The sequence below is a fragment of the Acytostelium subglobosum genome (genome assembly GCF_000787575.1).
Source record: "Acytostelium subglobosum LB1 DNA, scaffold: scaffold12, whole genome shotgun sequence".
Lineage (NCBI taxonomy): Eukaryota > Evosea > Eumycetozoa > Acytosteliales > Acytosteliaceae > Acytostelium > Acytostelium subglobosum.
Genome location: NW_012236521.1, coordinates 75,020 through 94,647, shown reverse-complemented (window position 1 = coordinate 94,647; position 19,628 = coordinate 75,020). Strand labels below are relative to the sequence as shown.

The following is a 19,628-nucleotide window of genomic DNA, read 5'->3' as shown; positions in this document are numbered from 1 at the left end:
AGTGAAGAGTTGATGAGTGATTGAGTGATGTGAATTGAGTTGTTGTTGGTCTAAAGTAGGAGACCAAAGAATATATATATAATTGTTTAGCAATTGAAACAAGTAATGATTACTTGTTATACTATTTGATCGTAGCACTTTCCAATCAGGTTCCCAAGCTGCCCGGACTGGAAGGATGAATGGATGGATTGGAACGATGATGTAACTACACGAGTGGATTCAGACAACACACAATCATACACTGTTTGGATGTCGTTGCCAAGGTTAGGCAATCAGTTGTTGTTGCGCGGAGGGTGGGTGGTGGGTTGGCGGGCAGCTGGAAGATGGATGGAAGGATGGGACAAGTGTTTGATTGATTTGGCACAAGGTGGAGTGGAGGTGAAGATGATGATACTAACAACCAATGATTAGGTATATATATATTAAGTGTATATATATGTATATATATAAGTGTCACTAACTCTATGATGGTGGTGTATTATAATATATGTGTTTAAGTAGGAGGGTGATACTCTAATATACTATGTCCAGCTGTGATACCATGCAAGATATAGGTGTCGCCGGTGGGTGTTAATGATGATGATGATGACTGATTGATTGATTGATTGATGGATGGTGAAGATGATTGATGAAGATTGCAACACACACATGCTTCTAACATGTACACACTAGCGCTTAACTAAGTTAGTTAGTTAGTTAGTACTGACTCGATCGCTCAAACCAGAACATTGGTTGCCATTACCATGCGTACGGACACTGTACCCCGCACACACACGATCACACTAACACACGCACCCTCTGATCAGGTACATCCAGTGGACGCGGCCACTACACATCATTAATCAATCAAACAATCCTTGATCGATATTTTAAGCAATGTTGACCTTTAATGGCAATGTGATTGCCAATTCAATATGAATATTGGTGTTGTCACAATTTCTATCTCTCTCTCCTCTCTGTTTAATGGTTAAACGTGGTGTGTTCGTGTGTGTGTATGTAATAGACATGACAACAGATTAAGATTGATTGAGCACATGAACGCTGAGTGGGTGCGAGAGTGGGGTGATTGGGCTGTTTAGAACAGGCGGAGAGTGGTGTGATTGTGATGGTGATTGTGTGTGGTGTGTGTGGTGATCAGGAGGTCCAGAGATCAATCTGTTCACTTACATTTAAAAAGAGATAAATAGTTGTATGTGTATGAATGTCTGTGTGTATCTGCTGGTTTGGTGTCTCTGTAATGATGAGTGAGTGGGTTTGTTTATTACCTTTGGATGTCAGTCAGATGATTGATTGATTGAATGAGTGAGTGAGTGAGTGAGAAGTATTGCCTAAGGATTGATTGACACAATTAATAATGTCTTTTGATATTTGATTGTTGTTGTTTGATTGATGATGTGATGTATCTAACACACACACACACACACACATGTGTGGCAAGCCCATGCCTCCTCATTCTCCACACTCACAAGATGATGTAGAGGCCTCAAGGTGAATGTGTATAGGTACCTACATTTGTGTCAAAGGTCTTGTTCCAACCTTCTTACCTCCCTTGCTTTGAATGTCATGTCAGAGGTCATCAGACAGACATACCAAGACGAAGCCTTAACTACCTGAACACACATCTAACACATCTAACACACTCTATGCCTCAAGTTGATGATCGGTGAACCTATCATACATCTATTCAATCACAAACAAAGTTCACATAATTAATTAAGTTGTGTAAAAAMCGAACGGGTGTGTTTGGCTCAGATGTGATTGGTTGCGTCTCTTGACTTTCCCTAATTTGAACAAACCCCCACCCACGTGACCAACCTCAACCTTCCATCACATCTGACACACACAGACTTGAACTAACTTAAACAGTTAACGACAAACAGAATGATGACGTTGTATATAGATGTTTCAGACCTTCCACATCGATTGACAACTTATTCATCTTCATAGTGTTATATTAAAGTAAATCAATAATTCAATCAAAATCATGAAGGAACTTAGAGAACAAAGGCAAGAGTTTATGGATGTGATCAGATTAAATCAAATATTGCGATAGAATTTGGTTGGATTATCCCAGGTATTGTTGAATGATTGTAAACCAAGTGATGAGTTCTGGATCAGTGACAACTCTTTGGAACCAAGAGAGAATGTGGACTTGGAATGAAGTTGGTTGTCAATTGAGATTGAGAGGTATCTCAATGTCATTGAGAATATTGATTGTTCAAGATATTCCAACAATTCTTTGACTTGTTGATTGAGTGTACCTTCGACATGACTCTTGATCATCAATCCAAATGAGTTCAATTTGATTGTGAGTGATCTGATAGATGTCTGACACTGTGGAAGGAGCTTGGTCGCGATTGATAGGTCGGGCAGATCTAGTGTGAGAGAGTATTCTCTGTATGACTTGTAATAAACATTCAAGTATAACTCTTGGAGATATTTTGATTGATTGGCAATATGAGAATCAATTCCTATATCTATATTTTGTATATATCTAAAAGTTGAATCTGGCATTCTATATCTGATTGTAATTTCTCTTGCTTGGGTAATCAGACTGATATTGATATAGTTGATTTCAAATGGTAGTGTCAATGATGTAATATGATCAAACTTTGATGAATCTGTCTCATCACGTAGGTCTCTAGATGTCACAACACAATACTTATCACTCTTCCTGATGGATGAGTATCTGGTATCCATTTCTGGGATTGGGGAAGGATCATTCAAACTCCTATACATTGATATTGGGTTCCATGGATTGATCAATGATGTTGATTCATAATGAATGGACTCCAGCTTGTTGTCAATAGTGTTGTCAACATAATCTTGAAGTAATTGTTTGAATAGGTGAATGAACAATTCTTCTCTATTGAAGTAATATTTATCTTGATTTAACATCATGATATATTGATGGTCCGACTCCGGCTTGACATCCTGAATGATACTCTTGAGTTTGTATAGTTCTTTATCAATCGCTTGGACAAAATTGATTTGCTTCACATTGTATAGACATTGTGAAGGTAAAGATATTAATTCCAATCCTTTTGGAGTATTATAGCTACTCTCCACATGTCCAATGAAAGGGATAGTAAGGTGTTCCACCCGTTCAAGACATCTTGAAATATCCTTCGATTGAATGAATCCAGATAGAATATCAATAGCGTTAATACTCAATGGAGTATCTTGGAATAAACAGAACTTTGATCCAATACACTCGAGAGGTGATTGTAGTTTGATTGTAGGGATTGGAATGTTTGAAAGGGTGAATGAGCATATTTTGTGGAATTGTTTGGATACAGTTCCCAATGATACAATCCAAGCTGTATCAGTCTCAACACTCTGATCAAGTATCAATATCTCAATAATCTTATGATGTACAATATAAGGAAGTATTGGCAATACTTGAACATGCTCTGTACTTTGATCAATAATTGGAATTGAACTTTTGAATAGTTGAAGTTTGAATAGTTCCAATTCTATAAGTTGATCTTGACTCAATAACTGCAAATGCTCTGATGTCTTTATCAACTCAAACTTCTGCTTATCTAAGGTATAATTTATAGAATCCTTGAAAATTGAATATGTTGTGTACAAATATTTGAAGAAGTGGAATAATGGACGTGAGAAGTTGATCTCATTCTTATGTAATTGGATGTTCTTTGTCAATATGTCATATAAATCATTGTAATTAATATTAAATTGTTTATCCCAACTATGTGATTTCTGATCCAAAGGTGACCCATAATGTTGTCCTAATATATATATAATATATAATGTCCAAGCAGTTGATGGATCAGAGTATGAGTTGATAAATTGAAATAATAATTCTCTTGGTTGGTGAGCCTCTAAATAATTAGAATTTTTGATTATTTTGAATAAATTGATCAAATGAACATTATTAATCAATGATAAACGTGAGCATTCAATCAACAAATCTAAGTTATTTAAAGTTATCTGTTCAAGTCCCGGAAGTGATAGATCAAAGAAGTGCTTGAGTTGTGGTTGGTAATCATTGATCAATGTTTGTACCAGTTGTTGATGACCATCTTGTGATCTGATCAATAAGTATACCATGGCATTGAAAAAATTGATCTTCTCGGTATCCTTGAATATTTTAAACAATGCATTGGCTGTCAAATGAAAATTGCTATCAGAGTTTCTTGAAAGTTTCATCAATGAATAGTTATTGTCCAATGAGGAAATTAGAGTGGCAGGGAGAGGTTGACCTGCAGCCTGGAAACAATTTGTCATTCCATCCAATATTAAAATCCAATTATAATCTCTATCTCTATTCCAAATCAAATGATCTTGAAACTTTGGGTATAACTATATAGTTTGAATGTAAATAACTTTTTTTTATATTTATGATTTAGATACATACATTAACAAACTTTGGACCAAGTTGATTAATTAATATATTTTTTTTCTTATTGTTGATGTTTAAGAAACAACCTTCGGTAAATTGTTGAATCTTTGAAGGATGTATATTTGGATATAATATATCAAACAATTCTTCTGATCTAAATTTCATCTCTGGATTGCTCAGTAGATTAATCATTTGTTGTTGGTCCGATACAAAAGTGTCTGGTTGGTTCTCAAGTAGTAGTCCAAGACATTTAGACATGTTTTCTAAATACCTTGGTATTCCAGACCGAAGTACACTATCCAATGAATAATTTTCAAGTGATTTAATAATAAAACTAAAAAATAAATTAATCAATCATTCATTCTTTCGATCAATCAAACTTATAACTTACTTAAATATCTCAGTTCTATAAGCCTTGATATTATCTAGATCTTCTTTGTACATTATATCTACTATATAGAGTGCAGCACATTCACTTCTTCTGAGATTGGAACTATCTTGTAAGTACTGGAGCAACCATTTTTCCAACTGTGTACCAACTTGTTGTTTTCCAAATGCATTAACAACCTTTTGCCTATATTCTATAAACTCATCCCAACCACTAGATCCACAATTATTAATCACTGTGATGAGATAACCACAATAACTAACAAGTAGTTGTTGTCTTTGTTCTTCTGTTGCTGAAGATAAAAGAAGTGGAAAGAATTCTTCCTCAAACATAGCCCATATTCTTCTTGGTCTGACCATGCTGGGTTGTTCTGGCGATCCCAAGTATGCAAGAGCAATGTCCACCAAAGTAACATTAATTCTTGGTATAGATGATAAGGTCCTGGCATCGACTACAATTGCACCTCTTACCTTATCATCAGAACTGTTGAATGATATCTCACCAAATACTTCTTCTCCCATTGTTCTCTCAATGTCTTTATACTTTTTACCAATCTAATCATTCAATAATTATAATTTAAATGTATTAATAAATTTTCTTTATAATTGATAAATAGAGGTAACATACTCTAAAAAGTGATGGAATAGCATTTATAATATCAACTTTAGTTTTTAGATTCTTTAAGAACTCTTTATCCATTACATCGATATCTTTATATGTTTTTATAAAATATCCAAATGTTTCTCTAAATGAACTACTCATTTTTGTTTAAATATATATTTATTATATATTTAAAGGATGAAATAAAGAATTAATATTTGAATGAATGAAAGAATGAAGAGCCTCTTTATCCTAATATTTATATTATCAATTATTTTTACAGTAGATCTAACAGATTGTTAATTGAATAAACTGAATGTAATTTAAAAAAATAATAATTCAACTGGTCTTTTAAGATGGGGACCAACTTGGAAGTTCATTCTCATTAAGTACAATCAAACGATAGAACTTAGTGGGATTATCCCAGGTATTGTTGAATGATTTTAAACCAAGTAATGAGTTTTGGGTGAATCACAGATCATTTAAACTAAGTGAGAATGTTGAATTGGAATAAAGTTGGTTCTCAATTGAGATTGAGAGGTATCTCAGTGTCATTGAGAATATTGATTGTTCAAGATATTCCAACAATTCTCTACTTGTTGATTTAGTGTACCTTCTACATTACTCCTTATTAATTATGTTTTTATTATTTTATTGATTAGAATAATTAAAGAATTATTAATAATCATGGAAACGTATATTAAATTTGGTCTATCAATCAATAATGGAAGAGTACTGTTTAAAAATATTAATAGGAGGGCCTGAGTGGATGCCAAAGACCGGCTGCCAATCAGTTATAAATTATCCCATCTTTATTTGTGGATTGACCATTACATAATCATGTAGAAATGGGTTATGGCTTTTCTTGATGGGTATTAACACAAGCATCTTGTAACGAAGTTCTCTTGATTCTAGGTACTCCATATATTCAACTTTAAATTGCAATAGTACTTCTATAGTTCTTTTCAACCTCTCCAGGGTATAGATCACACCTTCAGGAGGCTGGAATCTATCATTTCCTATATTCTCCATGACAGCTGTGTAGAACTCAGCAATATCATCATCAAACATTCTTGTAAGTTCTTCAACCAGTTGTTGACGGGGTATGTGATTGAATCTATATTTGAAGCAAAGAGTTAGAACTTCATTGGCGCCTTATTTGACCATAAACAAATTTCAAAAAAAAAAAAGAAAAAATATAGATAATAGGTTCTGCCTTTTGCCGGGATCGAACCAGCGACCTTAAGATCTTCAGTCTTACGCTACTACCAACTGAGCTAAAAAGGCGACGAGCTTCACAAATCAACATAAATCGAATTTTATTCAAAAAAAACATTGAGTTTGAAATTAAACATTACCAATTACATGATTGAAGATAGGATGGTTTGTCAAATATATTGTTAACTTTATGTTTATATATAAAGGTGATTGCTTCTGTTTATCGCCAAATGATTGTATTTCATCGTTTGAAACAATGATGATTCGTCTTGTGTATAATCGTCACATCGCAGCGCTGAACCAATGCCCATCAGACCAGCAAAGAACGCAGTGGACTTGAGTGCACTGTTACCGGCAATAATAAACATCTTCCTGCCTCTGATGCCACTGGGCAGTGTGATTGCAAGTCCTATGAGCAGACCCATTGAAGAGCCGACGAGCGAGCCCATCAGCAGACCCATGCCGACCTGCTGCATGCAAGCGTTGCCCGACGTCATTGGCTTCTGACTCTTTCTTCTAGGGGGAGGTGGAGGAGGAGGTGTACGGAATGGCTGTGCTGGGGCACCATCGATGTTTGTCACGGATGATGGAGATTGTGGAGTGTTCATTGTGTAGTTTGTTTGTTCAAAGTCTTGGAGCTTGTGTCTATATCTTCTGTATCTGTATCTGTATGGATATCTGTATGATATGCTATGTTGTTATGTATACGATTGAGTGAGGTATATGTACCTGTATCTGTTTGTGAGCAGTCTGCCACGCATGTAATGAATCACCTTTTGTTGTCGAGCCTTGACTTCAACTTTTTGAAAGAAGAGCTCACTCATTCATTCCAACTTTATCAACTCATTCAAACAGATATAACATACATATATGTGTGTACTTGCATAGGCTGTAGATAGTGAGCGTTGTACAATCTTTGGTATTGAACTGGTCAATTGGAATGCATCATCGATTTAATGGATAGCAAGATCATACCCATCAAAGATACGCCAGAGTACAAGAAGTTAACAAGAACATTGGAGATATTGGAACAACAGAGGAAGGATAGAGAGAATGACATCGAGGCATTAAAGAGGCTACAAGCTGATGCATTGGCAGACCCAATAGAGTTTGTCGAAAGGCTGATAGCTGGTGTAAGTATTCATGCATGGCAGGATGGACCTGCATCACCCAATCACACTCACCTACTTCGTCGCCAACAGAGAGTCAACCTGCCAACGAAGCAACCTATTGAACCTGTACCCATTATAACCAACCTGTCGGGCTTATTCTCACCGACCACAAGCTCGTCTCCGTCATCCAAGTCATCATCCAAGTCATCGTCAAGGTCATCCAAGTCAACATCGACGACCACCACGACACAAACTACATCATCGTCGTCAATGTTATCGCCAACTGATACTATGTACTCTCCACCTGGTGACACAACACCTGAGAAGTCACTCAAACGTCCACATATATCAGATGAGGACCTGTCAATGTTGGTGGACTCGACGATAAAGAAGAAGAAGAAGAAACATAGTACGGATGGCGATGGCACGTTCAATCTATCATGGTCCACTGAGGAGCAGAGCAGACTCGAGCAACTGTTGGTGAAGTACCCTTCTGAGGCTGTGGCCTCACACCGCTGGACAAAGATCGCCGCTGAGCTCGGCAACAGAACACCCAAGCAGGTGGCCAGTAGGACACAGAAATACTTTGTCAAACTACACAAGCTCGGACTACCCATTCCAGGCAAGCCTCCCAATCAACCTGTAAGTCATCTGCGGACTGTCACAACATTACTTCCTCTCTCTAACCATTCATTCATTCATTCAATCAATCAAACAGTCGCTCTTTCCAAGGTCAACGCCAAAGAAGTCAAAGGACACTGGCGATGGTACTCCAAAGAAAAAGACAAAGAAGAAGAAGTATGAAGTCATCATGTTCCCCATCATCACATTATGTCCAACTCACTCAATCAATCATCCATTCATCATTATAGAACTCAGAAGAAGGAAGACTCAACAGATACGTCAAAGGCATCAACAAGCAAGAAACAATCATCATCATCATCTGTTGTCGATCCTTCACTACCAGTGCATGAAGGCTACAAGTGTGATGGATGTGATGTTGAACCTATTGTAGGCACGAGATGGCGTTGCCAGGAATGCATCGAGTTGGACCTTTGCGATAACTGCAACAACAAGTACGAGGAGATTGGCCAGCACAAGTCATCGCATCACATGAACTCATACGACACTGTCGACCCATACTACTACCGAGACGACGACTACAAGTTCTCCTACAATGGTGGCGAAGCCAACTATCTTGATTCGAACTACAAGCCATAATCGGATGGCCTAGTGTGATGTGACTATATATTTATAAACAAGATACTTGTTGCTGCGTTGACGACGACGCAGCATCAACCTACAGCGCCTCATTGAACATGTCAACGTACTTTTGCTCGAGATGGATTGTGAACTGCTTGGGATCGGACAGTGGACTCTTCTTTAGCATGGTACGCAGGTTGACGCGAAGACCATTCAGTCTATCAATGTCATTAGCCAGCTTGGCGGCAATGTCCACGTACTCTTTGGCATTGGTGGCCGCAAGGTCGCCCAAGCCAACGTTGTAAAGGATCGATCGGCCTACACATTGTGCATGCGTGTCGCCAGCCAGTGACACAAATGGGACTCCCATCCACAGTGAGTCCATCGATGTTGTCGTGCCAGCGTACGGGAATGGGTCAAGACTGATGTCCACCTCATTGAAGCTGTCATAGTGTCCAGACGTGTCCATGTTGTATGCCTTCATAATGACTCTATTGCTCGCCACTCCATATTGCTTGAGTCGCTCTGCGTACTCTGCCTTGGCCGAGTCGACAATGAAAAGTGGCGCCTTTATCAAGATCCTTGCCGTCGGTACCTTCTTGAGCAGCTCGCTCCATACGGCCCATGTGCAGGGCTGTATCTTCGAGAGAGTATTGTAGCATCCAAATGTAATGTAGCCATTTGTATCGAATGGCGACTTGCTGCTGATCTGATGTCGCTCAATGTGTGAAGGTTCAAATACAAGGAATGAGGCAGGCATGCGTATCAGACGCTCGCTCCACGGTTGCTTCGAGCTGACCGGGTCAGCGTGTTGGTCTGTGATTCGGTACTGGATGGCCGAGACACCGCTGGTGTTTGGGTAGCCCAAGTAGTTGACCATTATTGGTGCCGGTCGATACAAAGCTATCTCTGCATCGCGCTCCGTGTGCATGTCCAGACAGACGAGGATCGTGATGTTGAGGTCGTATATCTTGCGTGCGATCTGCTCGCACGGCATGCCTCTGGTCACATTGTGGAAGTTGCTCTGGCCCACGTAGGAGATGAATCGGTCGGTGTAAGAGTCGTGTGTTGCGCCCAACGATATGATGTGAACGTCGTACATGTCCTTGTTGTGGCACTTGAGTATTCCGTCGATGAAGTAGGCCACAGGATGCTCGCAAAAGTGTGAAGAGAGGTATGCCACTCTGATAGGATAGTGCTTCTTGTGCGACGATATCCTGTCGTCAGAGTAAGTGAATGGTGTGATGCCGCAGCTAGTGAGCAATGCCTTGGTGTAGAGTATCGTCTCGTCGTATGTCTCTTTGCCATGACTGTTGCTCTCCATGTAGTTCATGTAGAATATCTTGAGGAGGTGTGCTCGTCGCTTGATGTCCTTTGGCGAATCGGCCACATTGATGAGCATCGAGAGTCGCTTGATTGCCACCGCCGTGTCGCCAGCCTTTTGCTCGAGGCCGGCCTTCTCCATGTGCGCTTCCCACATCTGCGAGCCACCTCGCAGCGCCATGTCAATGTGCTTGTTGGCATGTGGTATCTTGCCCTGTTTGGCGTAGAGCGTGCCGACATAGAGGTTGATGTCTCTGTTGTTTGGGTCCTTCTCATGAGCAGCCGCCGAGATGAGGAAGGCTCGTTGAAGGTCGGCCTTCCTCTCACATTCCAATGCAATGGCAAACATCTCAATTGCCTCCAACTTGCTCTTGTCCACTGCAGCAGTTGCCGCAGCTACCACCGCGCTACTAGGTGATCGTCCAGTGTGATTGTAATACAATGATAGTCGCTCGCTTATGAACTTTATCGTTGGACCAAATTGAACTGCTTCTTCAAGCTTTGCAATGGCGACCTTTGAAGTTGATTGATTGATTGAATGAATGTAAGTATGAGAAGGGATGGCACTTAGACGTATGCATGATACATACATCTGTTGGTGGCTTGCAGGTGTCGACGTAACTGAATAGACTGACGGCCTTGAGCTGTTTGTAATGTGAGTTCTTGGAGTCCATTACAATGAGCTTGTTGGTCAGATCGAACAATGTCTTGTAATGTCCTGGTAACTCATTTGTAGTCTTTTGTGGTGTAATCAACAATAGTTCACGCACCTTATCAACTACAATCTGTTGTTCAATTGGTACAATCATTACATTGCCATTTACATTGCCATTGCCATTGCCATTGCCATTGCCATTGCCATTGACATTGGTACTTGTCTGTTGTTGTTTCTGTTGTTGGGTAGACTTTACATTCTTATTTGACATGTTGTTGTTGTTTGATATTAGAGAAAGAGATATGGTATCTCAATGAGAGAATCAGAATGCAATGATTGATTGTTTGAGAGATAGTAATGCACATGTAATTCAAACTCGTTTGTTTTGGGAATAGGATGACTTCTTTGAATCAGTTTCGTTGACTCACAAGTCTAACCACTCACACACACATAAACAAAACAACTTGAGGAGGAATGAGCAACATCATTGTGCAATGGTGGCGTGTGAGTAGTTCCTTCATTCCTCGGACAAAGGTTGGAGGTCACCTGGTCTATTATCATCATATTTCTCATTCCCACCTATTCATTCAATCATTCAAACAATCTTCAAATCATTCATTCTTTTATCTTATCTGTAGATATATATCAACCAATCAACCAAAAACTAATCGGTAATCGTCTAATTAATCAAGTAAGTCAATAATCAATCCAATCAAACCCAGTAATAATTAGTTGTCCATTTGTTTGGGCCCTGGTTTGGACCATTATGATGATCTCCCCCAACCACTTCACTTCACTTGGACCTCCAAAGAAAGATAACATGAAAAGTTATTTTATTTAATTATATATATATTTGGAAGATATGAACTTGTGCCTCACTTCTATCCTTTGGTGTGTGTGTGTGTGTTCATGTCTGGTGTGGGCTAGCATGGTGTGAGTGGGTAGAGAGGTGTGTGTTTCTTGTGCGCTTGTGACTGCAAGATAGAGAAAGTGAAAGAGTGAAGTGAAGAGTGTGTAGGAGTAAGTGATAGAGATAGAGATAGTGTGTAAGTGTAACTGTGTATGTGTGAATATTGTTTATTCACTTTCATCACATCATCATTGTGTTTGTGTATTATATTGACTGAGAGCATCGACTCACTCTTGTTTCCACTTGTTGTTCAAATTCACCATCATCATCATCATCATCATCACTCTCTCAATCATTCATTCACTCACTCATACTTCATTCAAAGGTGGAGGACTCATGCAGTAGTAATATAACATCCATCGTCTAACCCAACAACCATCCATCCCATCAACCTTAGGTATAATAATATTAACCAACAACAATATTATAAATATTTTAATATAAGTACATAACATTTAGTCGACAAAGACATTTCAGCTCAAGCTCAGATCAGATCGATCAAAAAAACAAGCCAGTCAAAGCCAACAACCAAAGCCTAGACAGCAATCAATCAATACATCACAACAACACACAACACCCTTTGTACTAGTTAGTTTAGTTAGTTAAATAGAATAGAAAGAGAAATATCATGGGTTGCGGAGGATCAAAAGGTATGTCCAGGGGCATCAGTCACTTGTAGTTGTGTTGTTTATACATTACATGATCACCTAACAACAATCAAACCTTCAACAGAGGAATCGAACTCGTTTTCAGTGACATCAAGTTCATCACGCGGAGAAGCTCATCCAGAATAGTATGTTATCATTGTTGATTGATTGAACGAATGGATCATTAACACTCCCACCCTGACATCATTATCATCTTTGTCTGCTTCATTCACAAATAGTGACATGCTATTGAAGATCCTGGTCATCGGAGACTCTGGCGTTGGCAAGTCATGTATGCTATTGAGATTCGCTGACAACAGGTTCACTGATAGCTATATAAGTACGATTGGTGTAGATTTTGTAAGTATTATTATGATTGTCAAAGACAATGATTGGTGCACGCTGGCTGGCTCGTTGACTGACTTACTAACCAATATAATAATAATAGTGTATAAGAACAATCGAGTTGGATGGAAAGAAGATTAAACTACAGATTGTAAATATATTAATGATTGGATTGATGGATGGATGGATGGATGAATCGATCACTAACATATTATATCTATAATCTATATAGTGGGACACTGCCGGCCAGGAGCGATTCAAGACCATCACAACCAGCTATTATAGAGGAGCACATGGATTGATCATTGTGTACGATATCACCTCGATGGACTCTTTCAACAGTATAAAGAGATGGTTGATTGACGTCGACCGCTTTGCCAGTCCCTCTGTGCTCAAGCTCATCGTTGGAAACAAGTGCGATCTTAACAACAAGAGAGCTGTAGACTTCAAGGTTGCCAAGGTATGTTCATTCATTCATCTTGCTCACGATCACTCATTGATTGGTACTAACTTGAATATTCAATCAATCAAATATAATAATAGAAATTCTCTGATGAATATAACATACCTATTTTGGAGACTAGTGCTAAGGACTCGACAGGCATTGATGATGCCTTCACACGTCTAGCAGCAGACATCAAGAAGAGCAATCCAGTTAACAAGTAGCAATAAATTATTCCCACTGTCCCCCCCTTCTTCAATTAATTAATCAACAAGTTCCCTAAATTAATCATCAGATACAGATATCCCATCCGATGGAACACGACATCATTGTCAGATGATGGTAATGTCGGATACCATTACATCATTCATTATATTGGGATCAGTCCCACGGTGTGTGTGGGGAAGTCCACAAGAATGAGTTACAGTTCAGTCGAGGGTGATGATGATGCCGTCAAGATATATTGACTAATTTGGTAATGTTATTCCTCATGGTGGGACTAGAAAGTTACTCGAGATGTGCTGGATCCAGCATAAATTTGATCAAGGTGTGAGTGTGCGAGTGGGCGAACACTTGTGTTGAGTGGGAAAAGGCAACAAAGCAGTTGGAAAAGTGTGCCATCCATCCCATCTTGCTATCTCTGTGTGTTAGTGTAAGTGTGGTGTGGAGGGATCAATAAATGAATGATTGGAATCTGAACTCATTCATTATCACTCACACACAGATAATTACAAACATACACACACATAACATATATATCTCACAGTAATATCATTGCTGCTCTGCCTTGTGTTTGTTTGTTGTTGTGAATAGCTCGCAGAACACTCATTGTAAGATTACTTTAATCACTCACAATCATCAACATCATTATAATATCATTGCAACAACAACTGATTGAAGTGTAAATACGTTCATACATATAATCAATCCTACTACTACGACTCACTATATAATTTATTATATCATTATCATCATCATCATTATTATTATTAATATTATTATTATTTGTTGTCGTCGTACATTGCTCGCTCGCTTGGAACATCCACAGCTCCGAACGGAACAATAAACGAACGGACACTACCACCAACCAACCAACTACCACTACCAACTAACACAATACAACTCAAACCCAAACTCAAACACAACAACTTGCGCAAGCAAGCACATAAACCTAAAGCACAACACACTGTCTCCATCACTCAGCCGACATCAGCTCATCGCAGGCCATTGTAAATATCTCTATCGTAGTAGTAGTAGTAGCAACAACAATAAGCCGCTGCCCTCATCCTGCTCGCTACTTCCACAATTATTATCCAACAACAACAACAACACCAACAACACCAACAACACCAACAACAACAGCAACGGCCATTCATCATTCATTCGCCACTTTAGCTCGCATACATATCCAGCGCCATCATCATCATCATCATTAGCTCAGCCTCCTACCCCAACATCATTCATAAACACTGATCCTCATAAATCAACACCAACATCATCACCATCAACTACATCATCAACAACATCAACAACAACAGCCAGTACAGCGTCAATATCATCACAAGCATTTCAAAGTAATCTCTTTAATACTCTAATTATGGCACCAGGAAACATCAAGGAGGAGGCATCAATCCTCCACTCTTCAATTCATACACTGTTGTTCGACTTGGACAACACTCTTTATCCAAAGTCATGCGGACTAGCCAACCAAGTCTCCAAGCGTATCACAGAATACATGACCACAATCATAAACTTACCAGGTATGTTATCTTTGTTCATCAGTCCACCAAGTCCACCGAGTCCACATGGCTGACGCCTCCACTCAATCAATCAATCAAATTATAGAGGATGAAGTTGACAAGATTAGGAACTTGTATTACAAGACATATGGACTCACACTGAAAGGACTGATGCTTAACTATCAGGTGGACATTCATCACTATCTCGACTATGTTCATGGTGGATTGGACTTGAAGAAGCACATTGGCAGGGACGAGCGATTGATTGAGGTGCTCACATCGATCAGACCAAACATCAAGAAGTTAATATTCAGCAATGCCGATCTGGGCCATTGCCAGCGCGTCACCAAGGAGCTGGGCGTCGACAGCTTCTTCAGCGACACCCTCGAGTATCTCGAGTTGATGGACTACAGCAAGCCACACCCCGTCTCCTACCAGATGGCCCTGAAGAAGGCCGGCACGAACGATCCCTCCGGCGTCGTCTTCTTTGACGACGTTGTCGAGAACTTGGAGGGCGCAAAGAAGGCCGGCATGATCACCGTACTGGTTGGCTCCACCTCGGACAGCCCTGCCGTCGACTATTGCATACAGGAGATCCACGACTTGGTCAACATCTTCCCATCGATCACTGGCAGTTCCACCGCCACCAGCTTCATCGCCATGGAGCACACTGAATAAACAAATCTATTTGTCGACACTACCATCATATCAGAGTGTCTTCTGTCCACTGTATCATATATTTGCCTGCATGTGGCATTCATTCTATTTATATAACTATTTGATTATTTTTAATATTTATTTGTAAAACTTATTCGAAGTTCAAGTTTATAAATTTTAATTTAATTTACCTAAAGAAGAATTTGTTAATATTAATATTTAAATTATTAACAAAAAGTGGAGTTTTGTGTTGTTATCAAGTTGTCACACTTCTTCTCATCCCAACATATTATCTCTTCATCTGTACATTTCTCTATCAGCAATGTCACTACCAAGTCAAGTTGACTTGGCTCTTGATGCCATTGACAAACAATCTAGTTTGTCAAATGACGACAAGAGCAAATGTGCGGCGTTCCTTGACAAGAACAACAACAAAGCATCGTTCATTCTCAGAGCATTATCTCAAGGCCAGACAGCCCTTGACTCGTATCTTTTTGAAATGATAGAGCCAACGAGTAAGTACAAACAATATCGGCGCAATGTCTTCATTTAATACTAACTTATACACTCAAATGTCAATACTCCCTTAGCAGCGTTTTATGATAGCTTATCAAAAGATGAATTGGTGGAGCATATACAAGTTGCTGTATCAACTTTAAAGAGAAAATATCTCCTATCAGACAAACCCCAACTCTCCAAGAGGAACAAACAGGCCGGAGAGGGACTCTTCTTCGGCCTTCATGGGCTATCCAACACAGTCGCCATCCTCAACATTGACCCACAATGATGATGAGTCATCCGAAGAAGAAGATGATGAAGAAGATAATTTTGAAGTAGTAGATGATGATGTCTTTGAAGACATAGCAGACACAGTTTTGCAAACAATTGCAGACATAGCAGCACAATCGATTGAAAAGATGATCCAAGACAATCGACAGAGTCGCGATATATTAGGAACGAACGATGAAGACATCATTGCACAATTTGAAAGACGCGGGGGCGCATCTTTAACATTGCACGGTAACTTGCAGACATTGGTCGAGTCTACAAACACCGTGCCATCTATCATGGACGTGTAGATTCTCTGGGCAATTACCTCTCAATCCTAATCTCACCAATGTTTTGTAAATTCAGTCATGCATCAGTTCTCATTGGCTCCAATTACACTCTCTTTTTGTTGGATCCGGCTGACTTCCATTCACAAGCTGTCAGATCAACCTTACCTAAAAGTTGGAAACTGGTCGTCATCAGATGCAAGAAGAATCCTCAGGCTCCAAATACAAAATGGTGCACTCTCTTTGCTTACTACTATGCTTACAAAGCCTTGGAACTGGACTCTCAACTCAACTTGTTTCAACTGGAAACCGACATCATCAAAGATCAGTTGACAACCATGTACAATGTCACCGTTCGGGAAGTACTCAAACTTTGTATCACAGATTGCGCAATGGACCTCGCCTTTGTTAAAACACCTGGCCAGTAGATCTTCCAACAGCCATTCTATCATCTCAACAACAATCAATCGAGAAATCAACAATCACCGATAGACCAAACACGGTCCACAATATTTATTGTAAATACAATTGGCAACTCTTACTCCTCACTCAACAACTCTTAATAAATAATTTTCCTCTGCCTTCACATTTGTATTCCTGCTTATTAATATCTTTGACAATCTGATCAAGTTTATCTGGGTCTTACCAGGGTATGTTAATGTTGGTATTGAATCTATCCAATCAAACTACATCGAAGTGGTTTGTACATTAGAATGTTATTGTTGTTGTTGTTTAATAGTGAATCAAGAAAGAATTCGCTCTCAATGAGCTCAATGGTGCAATGGATAGTGACTAATTTCGCTCGGATACTCAGACTGGCAGCCATGCCAACCAACCAACAAAACTAACCAAATACACAGGTGTTTAACCAAGAGATAGATATGGATGGAAGGACGTTACCTGAATATTTTATTTACCTGTTGGCTGAACGATTGAACAACCCTTCTTACTCATTGAAAAGTTGGTGCTCTCTGTCATGCCACGTCCACTACCAATCACTCCAACACGTCCGTTGACATTGTCAGGCGTTGAGAACATGCTGACCCTCTTCTTGTCCGTGAATGTGCCGGGTATTGACTTCTTGGGCTTGTTCTGGAAGTCTTGCCAAGCCTGCTTCTTCTTCTTGCTCTCCTCGTCGGCCTTGTACAGCCTGTTCTGTGATTTGATCAAATGTATCTTCTTCTGCTTCTGCTTCTTGACCTCCTCCGAGTCGTCCGGCAGGATCTTCAGATGCTTGGGTATCTGCTGCAGCGAGTCAGCGGCCGTTGTGTATCGCGACGACTGGTCCTGCACGGTGCCAGCCACCTTTTGTCGTGTGACGGGTCGGATGTCCGACACGTTGAGCGTCTCTGAGTTGCCGTACTCTGTGTATGTAACCTTGTATGATCCATCCTTGTTGATCTCATCAATGACTGCATCATACCATACACCATCGACCGAGTACTTTCCTTCACACTTAGTGCCAACCATCAGTTTGAACACTGTGCTATCGGCAGGTGATGATAATGTTGCTGTTGTTGTTGTATTTGTTGTCGCCGACAATGATGACTTTGTTGATGAAGATGTACCAGTGATGCCAATGGCGGCCGCAGCAGCAGCAGCGATCGAAGAGGAAGACAGTGTATCACTATGATTAGTTTGTGATGTTGGTGACGACACAGCGGCGGCGTTGTATAGTGGTGTATTACTATTAGCGTGCGATGATGATGTCGCAGTGGCCTGTGCAGCAGTGGCGGCAGACAGTTCTCTCTCCTTGCCAACTATCAGATCGGATGACTTCTTTATCAAATCGACCAACTCTGCTTTTAAAGTATGTAATTCTTCATTCGATGGATCTTCCTCAAGCAATGCCTCTATCTCTTGTAATTGTTGTCTATCATCATCAAGTTTATTTTTTAATTCTTGTAATGTAATAATTATACTACTACTACTATTATTATTTGTATTCATTGTATCTATCTGTATTCAATCTTAATTAACTGTTTTGTTTGTGTGTTTGTTTGTTAACAAATGAAAAGTTTCGTGTTCATCTCTATCAGGTGAGTTGTATTCTTGAATATTTGTTTGAATTCATTAAATAATGAGTTCATCATTCAATTAATCAACAAACTACCATTATCCATTATCGATACATTCACTAAAGTGTTGTCATCATGAAGTTGAAGTTCAGAATGTAAAATACAAACTGAAATCTCCAGTTGAGTTGATAATGGTCCAAATTAGACCCAATAAGGGTCGCTACTATTCCATTTTTATTAATTTTTTTTTGGTCCTGATTGATTATCACTCACTCCTTCAATCAATCATATCACGTGATTGAAGATCAATCACTTCGCAAAAACCTAAACTCAGTAAAGAGAGTTATATACTCATGGTCATCCAGATGGCCTCCAAGCTCAAGCCAGCTATCTCAAATGATCTGGTACTTTCCAAAGAACCAAGTTACAGCGACCCTGATTCTGCCCCTGCTCCTGCCCATGAGCTCGCCACTGAACCTTCAACTACCCCTGCTACTGAGCCTGCCACTGAGCTTGCCACTGAACCTGCCTGTGAGCCTCTGGATGTGGACTCGATCTCTTCAATAATGATTGATATCATCACCAACATACCCTCCGCTTCCTCCTCACCCTCCTCCACATCATCTACAACATCCTCAATTGATTCCTCCTCATCAGAGGAGTTGGACTCAGTTGTCAACACCTCCACTATGACCACATCTACAAGCTCCACCTCCACCACCTCAACAAGCTCCACCTCAACAACAACAACTACAACAACATCGACCTCATCCAAGAGCATCATCTCAATCCACGGATGATGAGGATGACAACAACAACAACAACTATATGATTGATGATCAGAAGAGTACGTGTAACTTTGGCGTAAACAACTTCAACTACTTCAATCAATTTGGCTGTACCCAACCAAGGATGCCAATGAGGCATGCTTGATCTACCAGCCTTACGAT

The 19,628-nt window shown here is 39.7% G+C and overlaps 7 protein-coding genes across 7 annotated transcripts; 3 read left to right on the top strand and 4 right to left on the bottom strand.

Moving 5' to 3' along the window:
- Positions 1 to 6,766: 6,766 nt before the first annotated feature.
- On the bottom strand, positions 6,767 to 7,180 carry SAMD00019534_063380 (hypothetical protein; the record flags this gene model as incomplete). The annotated part of the gene is made up of 1 exon (XM_012898158.1): positions 6,767 to 7,180. One exon carries the CDS (start codon positions 7,178 to 7,180, stop codon positions 6,767 to 6,769), a length of 414 nt encoding a protein of 137 aa, XP_012753612.1.
- Positions 7,181 to 7,528: 348 nt separating this feature from the next.
- SAMD00019534_063370 (hypothetical protein) lies at positions 7,529 to 8,905 on the top strand (the record flags this gene model as incomplete). Its single annotated transcript, XM_012898157.1, has 4 exons — positions 7,529 to 7,705; positions 7,775 to 8,326; positions 8,403 to 8,482; positions 8,557 to 8,905. 4 exons carry the CDS (start codon positions 7,529 to 7,531, stop codon positions 8,903 to 8,905), a joined length of 1,158 nt encoding a protein of 385 aa, XP_012753611.1.
- A 79-nt stretch (positions 8,906 to 8,984) lies between these two features.
- On the bottom strand, positions 8,985 to 11,136 carry SAMD00019534_063360 (hypothetical protein; the record flags this gene model as incomplete). The annotated part of the gene is made up of 2 exons (XM_012898156.1): positions 8,985 to 10,724; positions 10,801 to 11,136. The coding sequence occupies 2 exons, from the start codon at positions 11,134 to 11,136 to the stop codon at positions 8,985 to 8,987; spliced, it is 2,076 nt and encodes a 691-aa protein (XP_012753610.1).
- Positions 11,137 to 12,403: 1,267 nt separating this feature from the next.
- On the top strand, positions 12,404 to 13,433 carry SAMD00019534_063350 (hypothetical protein; the record flags this gene model as incomplete). The annotated part of the gene is made up of 6 exons (XM_012898155.1): positions 12,404 to 12,425; positions 12,508 to 12,568; positions 12,662 to 12,782; positions 12,871 to 12,918; positions 13,000 to 13,227; positions 13,311 to 13,433. 6 exons carry the CDS (start codon positions 12,404 to 12,406, stop codon positions 13,431 to 13,433), a joined length of 603 nt encoding a protein of 200 aa, XP_012753609.1.
- Positions 13,434 to 14,806: 1,373 nt separating this feature from the next.
- Positions 14,807 to 15,626, top strand: SAMD00019534_063340 (hypothetical protein; the record flags this gene model as incomplete). The annotated part of the gene is made up of 2 exons (XM_012898154.1): positions 14,807 to 14,969; positions 15,055 to 15,626. 2 exons carry the CDS (start codon positions 14,807 to 14,809, stop codon positions 15,624 to 15,626), a joined length of 735 nt encoding a protein of 244 aa, XP_012753608.1.
- Positions 15,627 to 17,569: 1,943 nt separating this feature from the next.
- SAMD00019534_063330 (hypothetical protein) lies at positions 17,570 to 18,610 on the bottom strand (the record flags this gene model as incomplete). The annotated part of the gene is made up of 1 exon (XM_012898153.1): positions 17,570 to 18,610. The coding sequence occupies one exon, from the start codon at positions 18,608 to 18,610 to the stop codon at positions 17,570 to 17,572; it is 1,041 nt and encodes a 346-aa protein (XP_012753607.1).
- Positions 18,611 to 19,102: 492 nt separating this feature from the next.
- Positions 19,103 to 19,462, bottom strand: SAMD00019534_063320 (hypothetical protein; the record flags this gene model as incomplete). Its single annotated transcript, XM_012898152.1, has 1 exon — positions 19,103 to 19,462. One exon carries the CDS (start codon positions 19,460 to 19,462, stop codon positions 19,103 to 19,105), a length of 360 nt encoding a protein of 119 aa, XP_012753606.1.
- Positions 19,463 to 19,628: the final 166 nt, after the last annotated feature.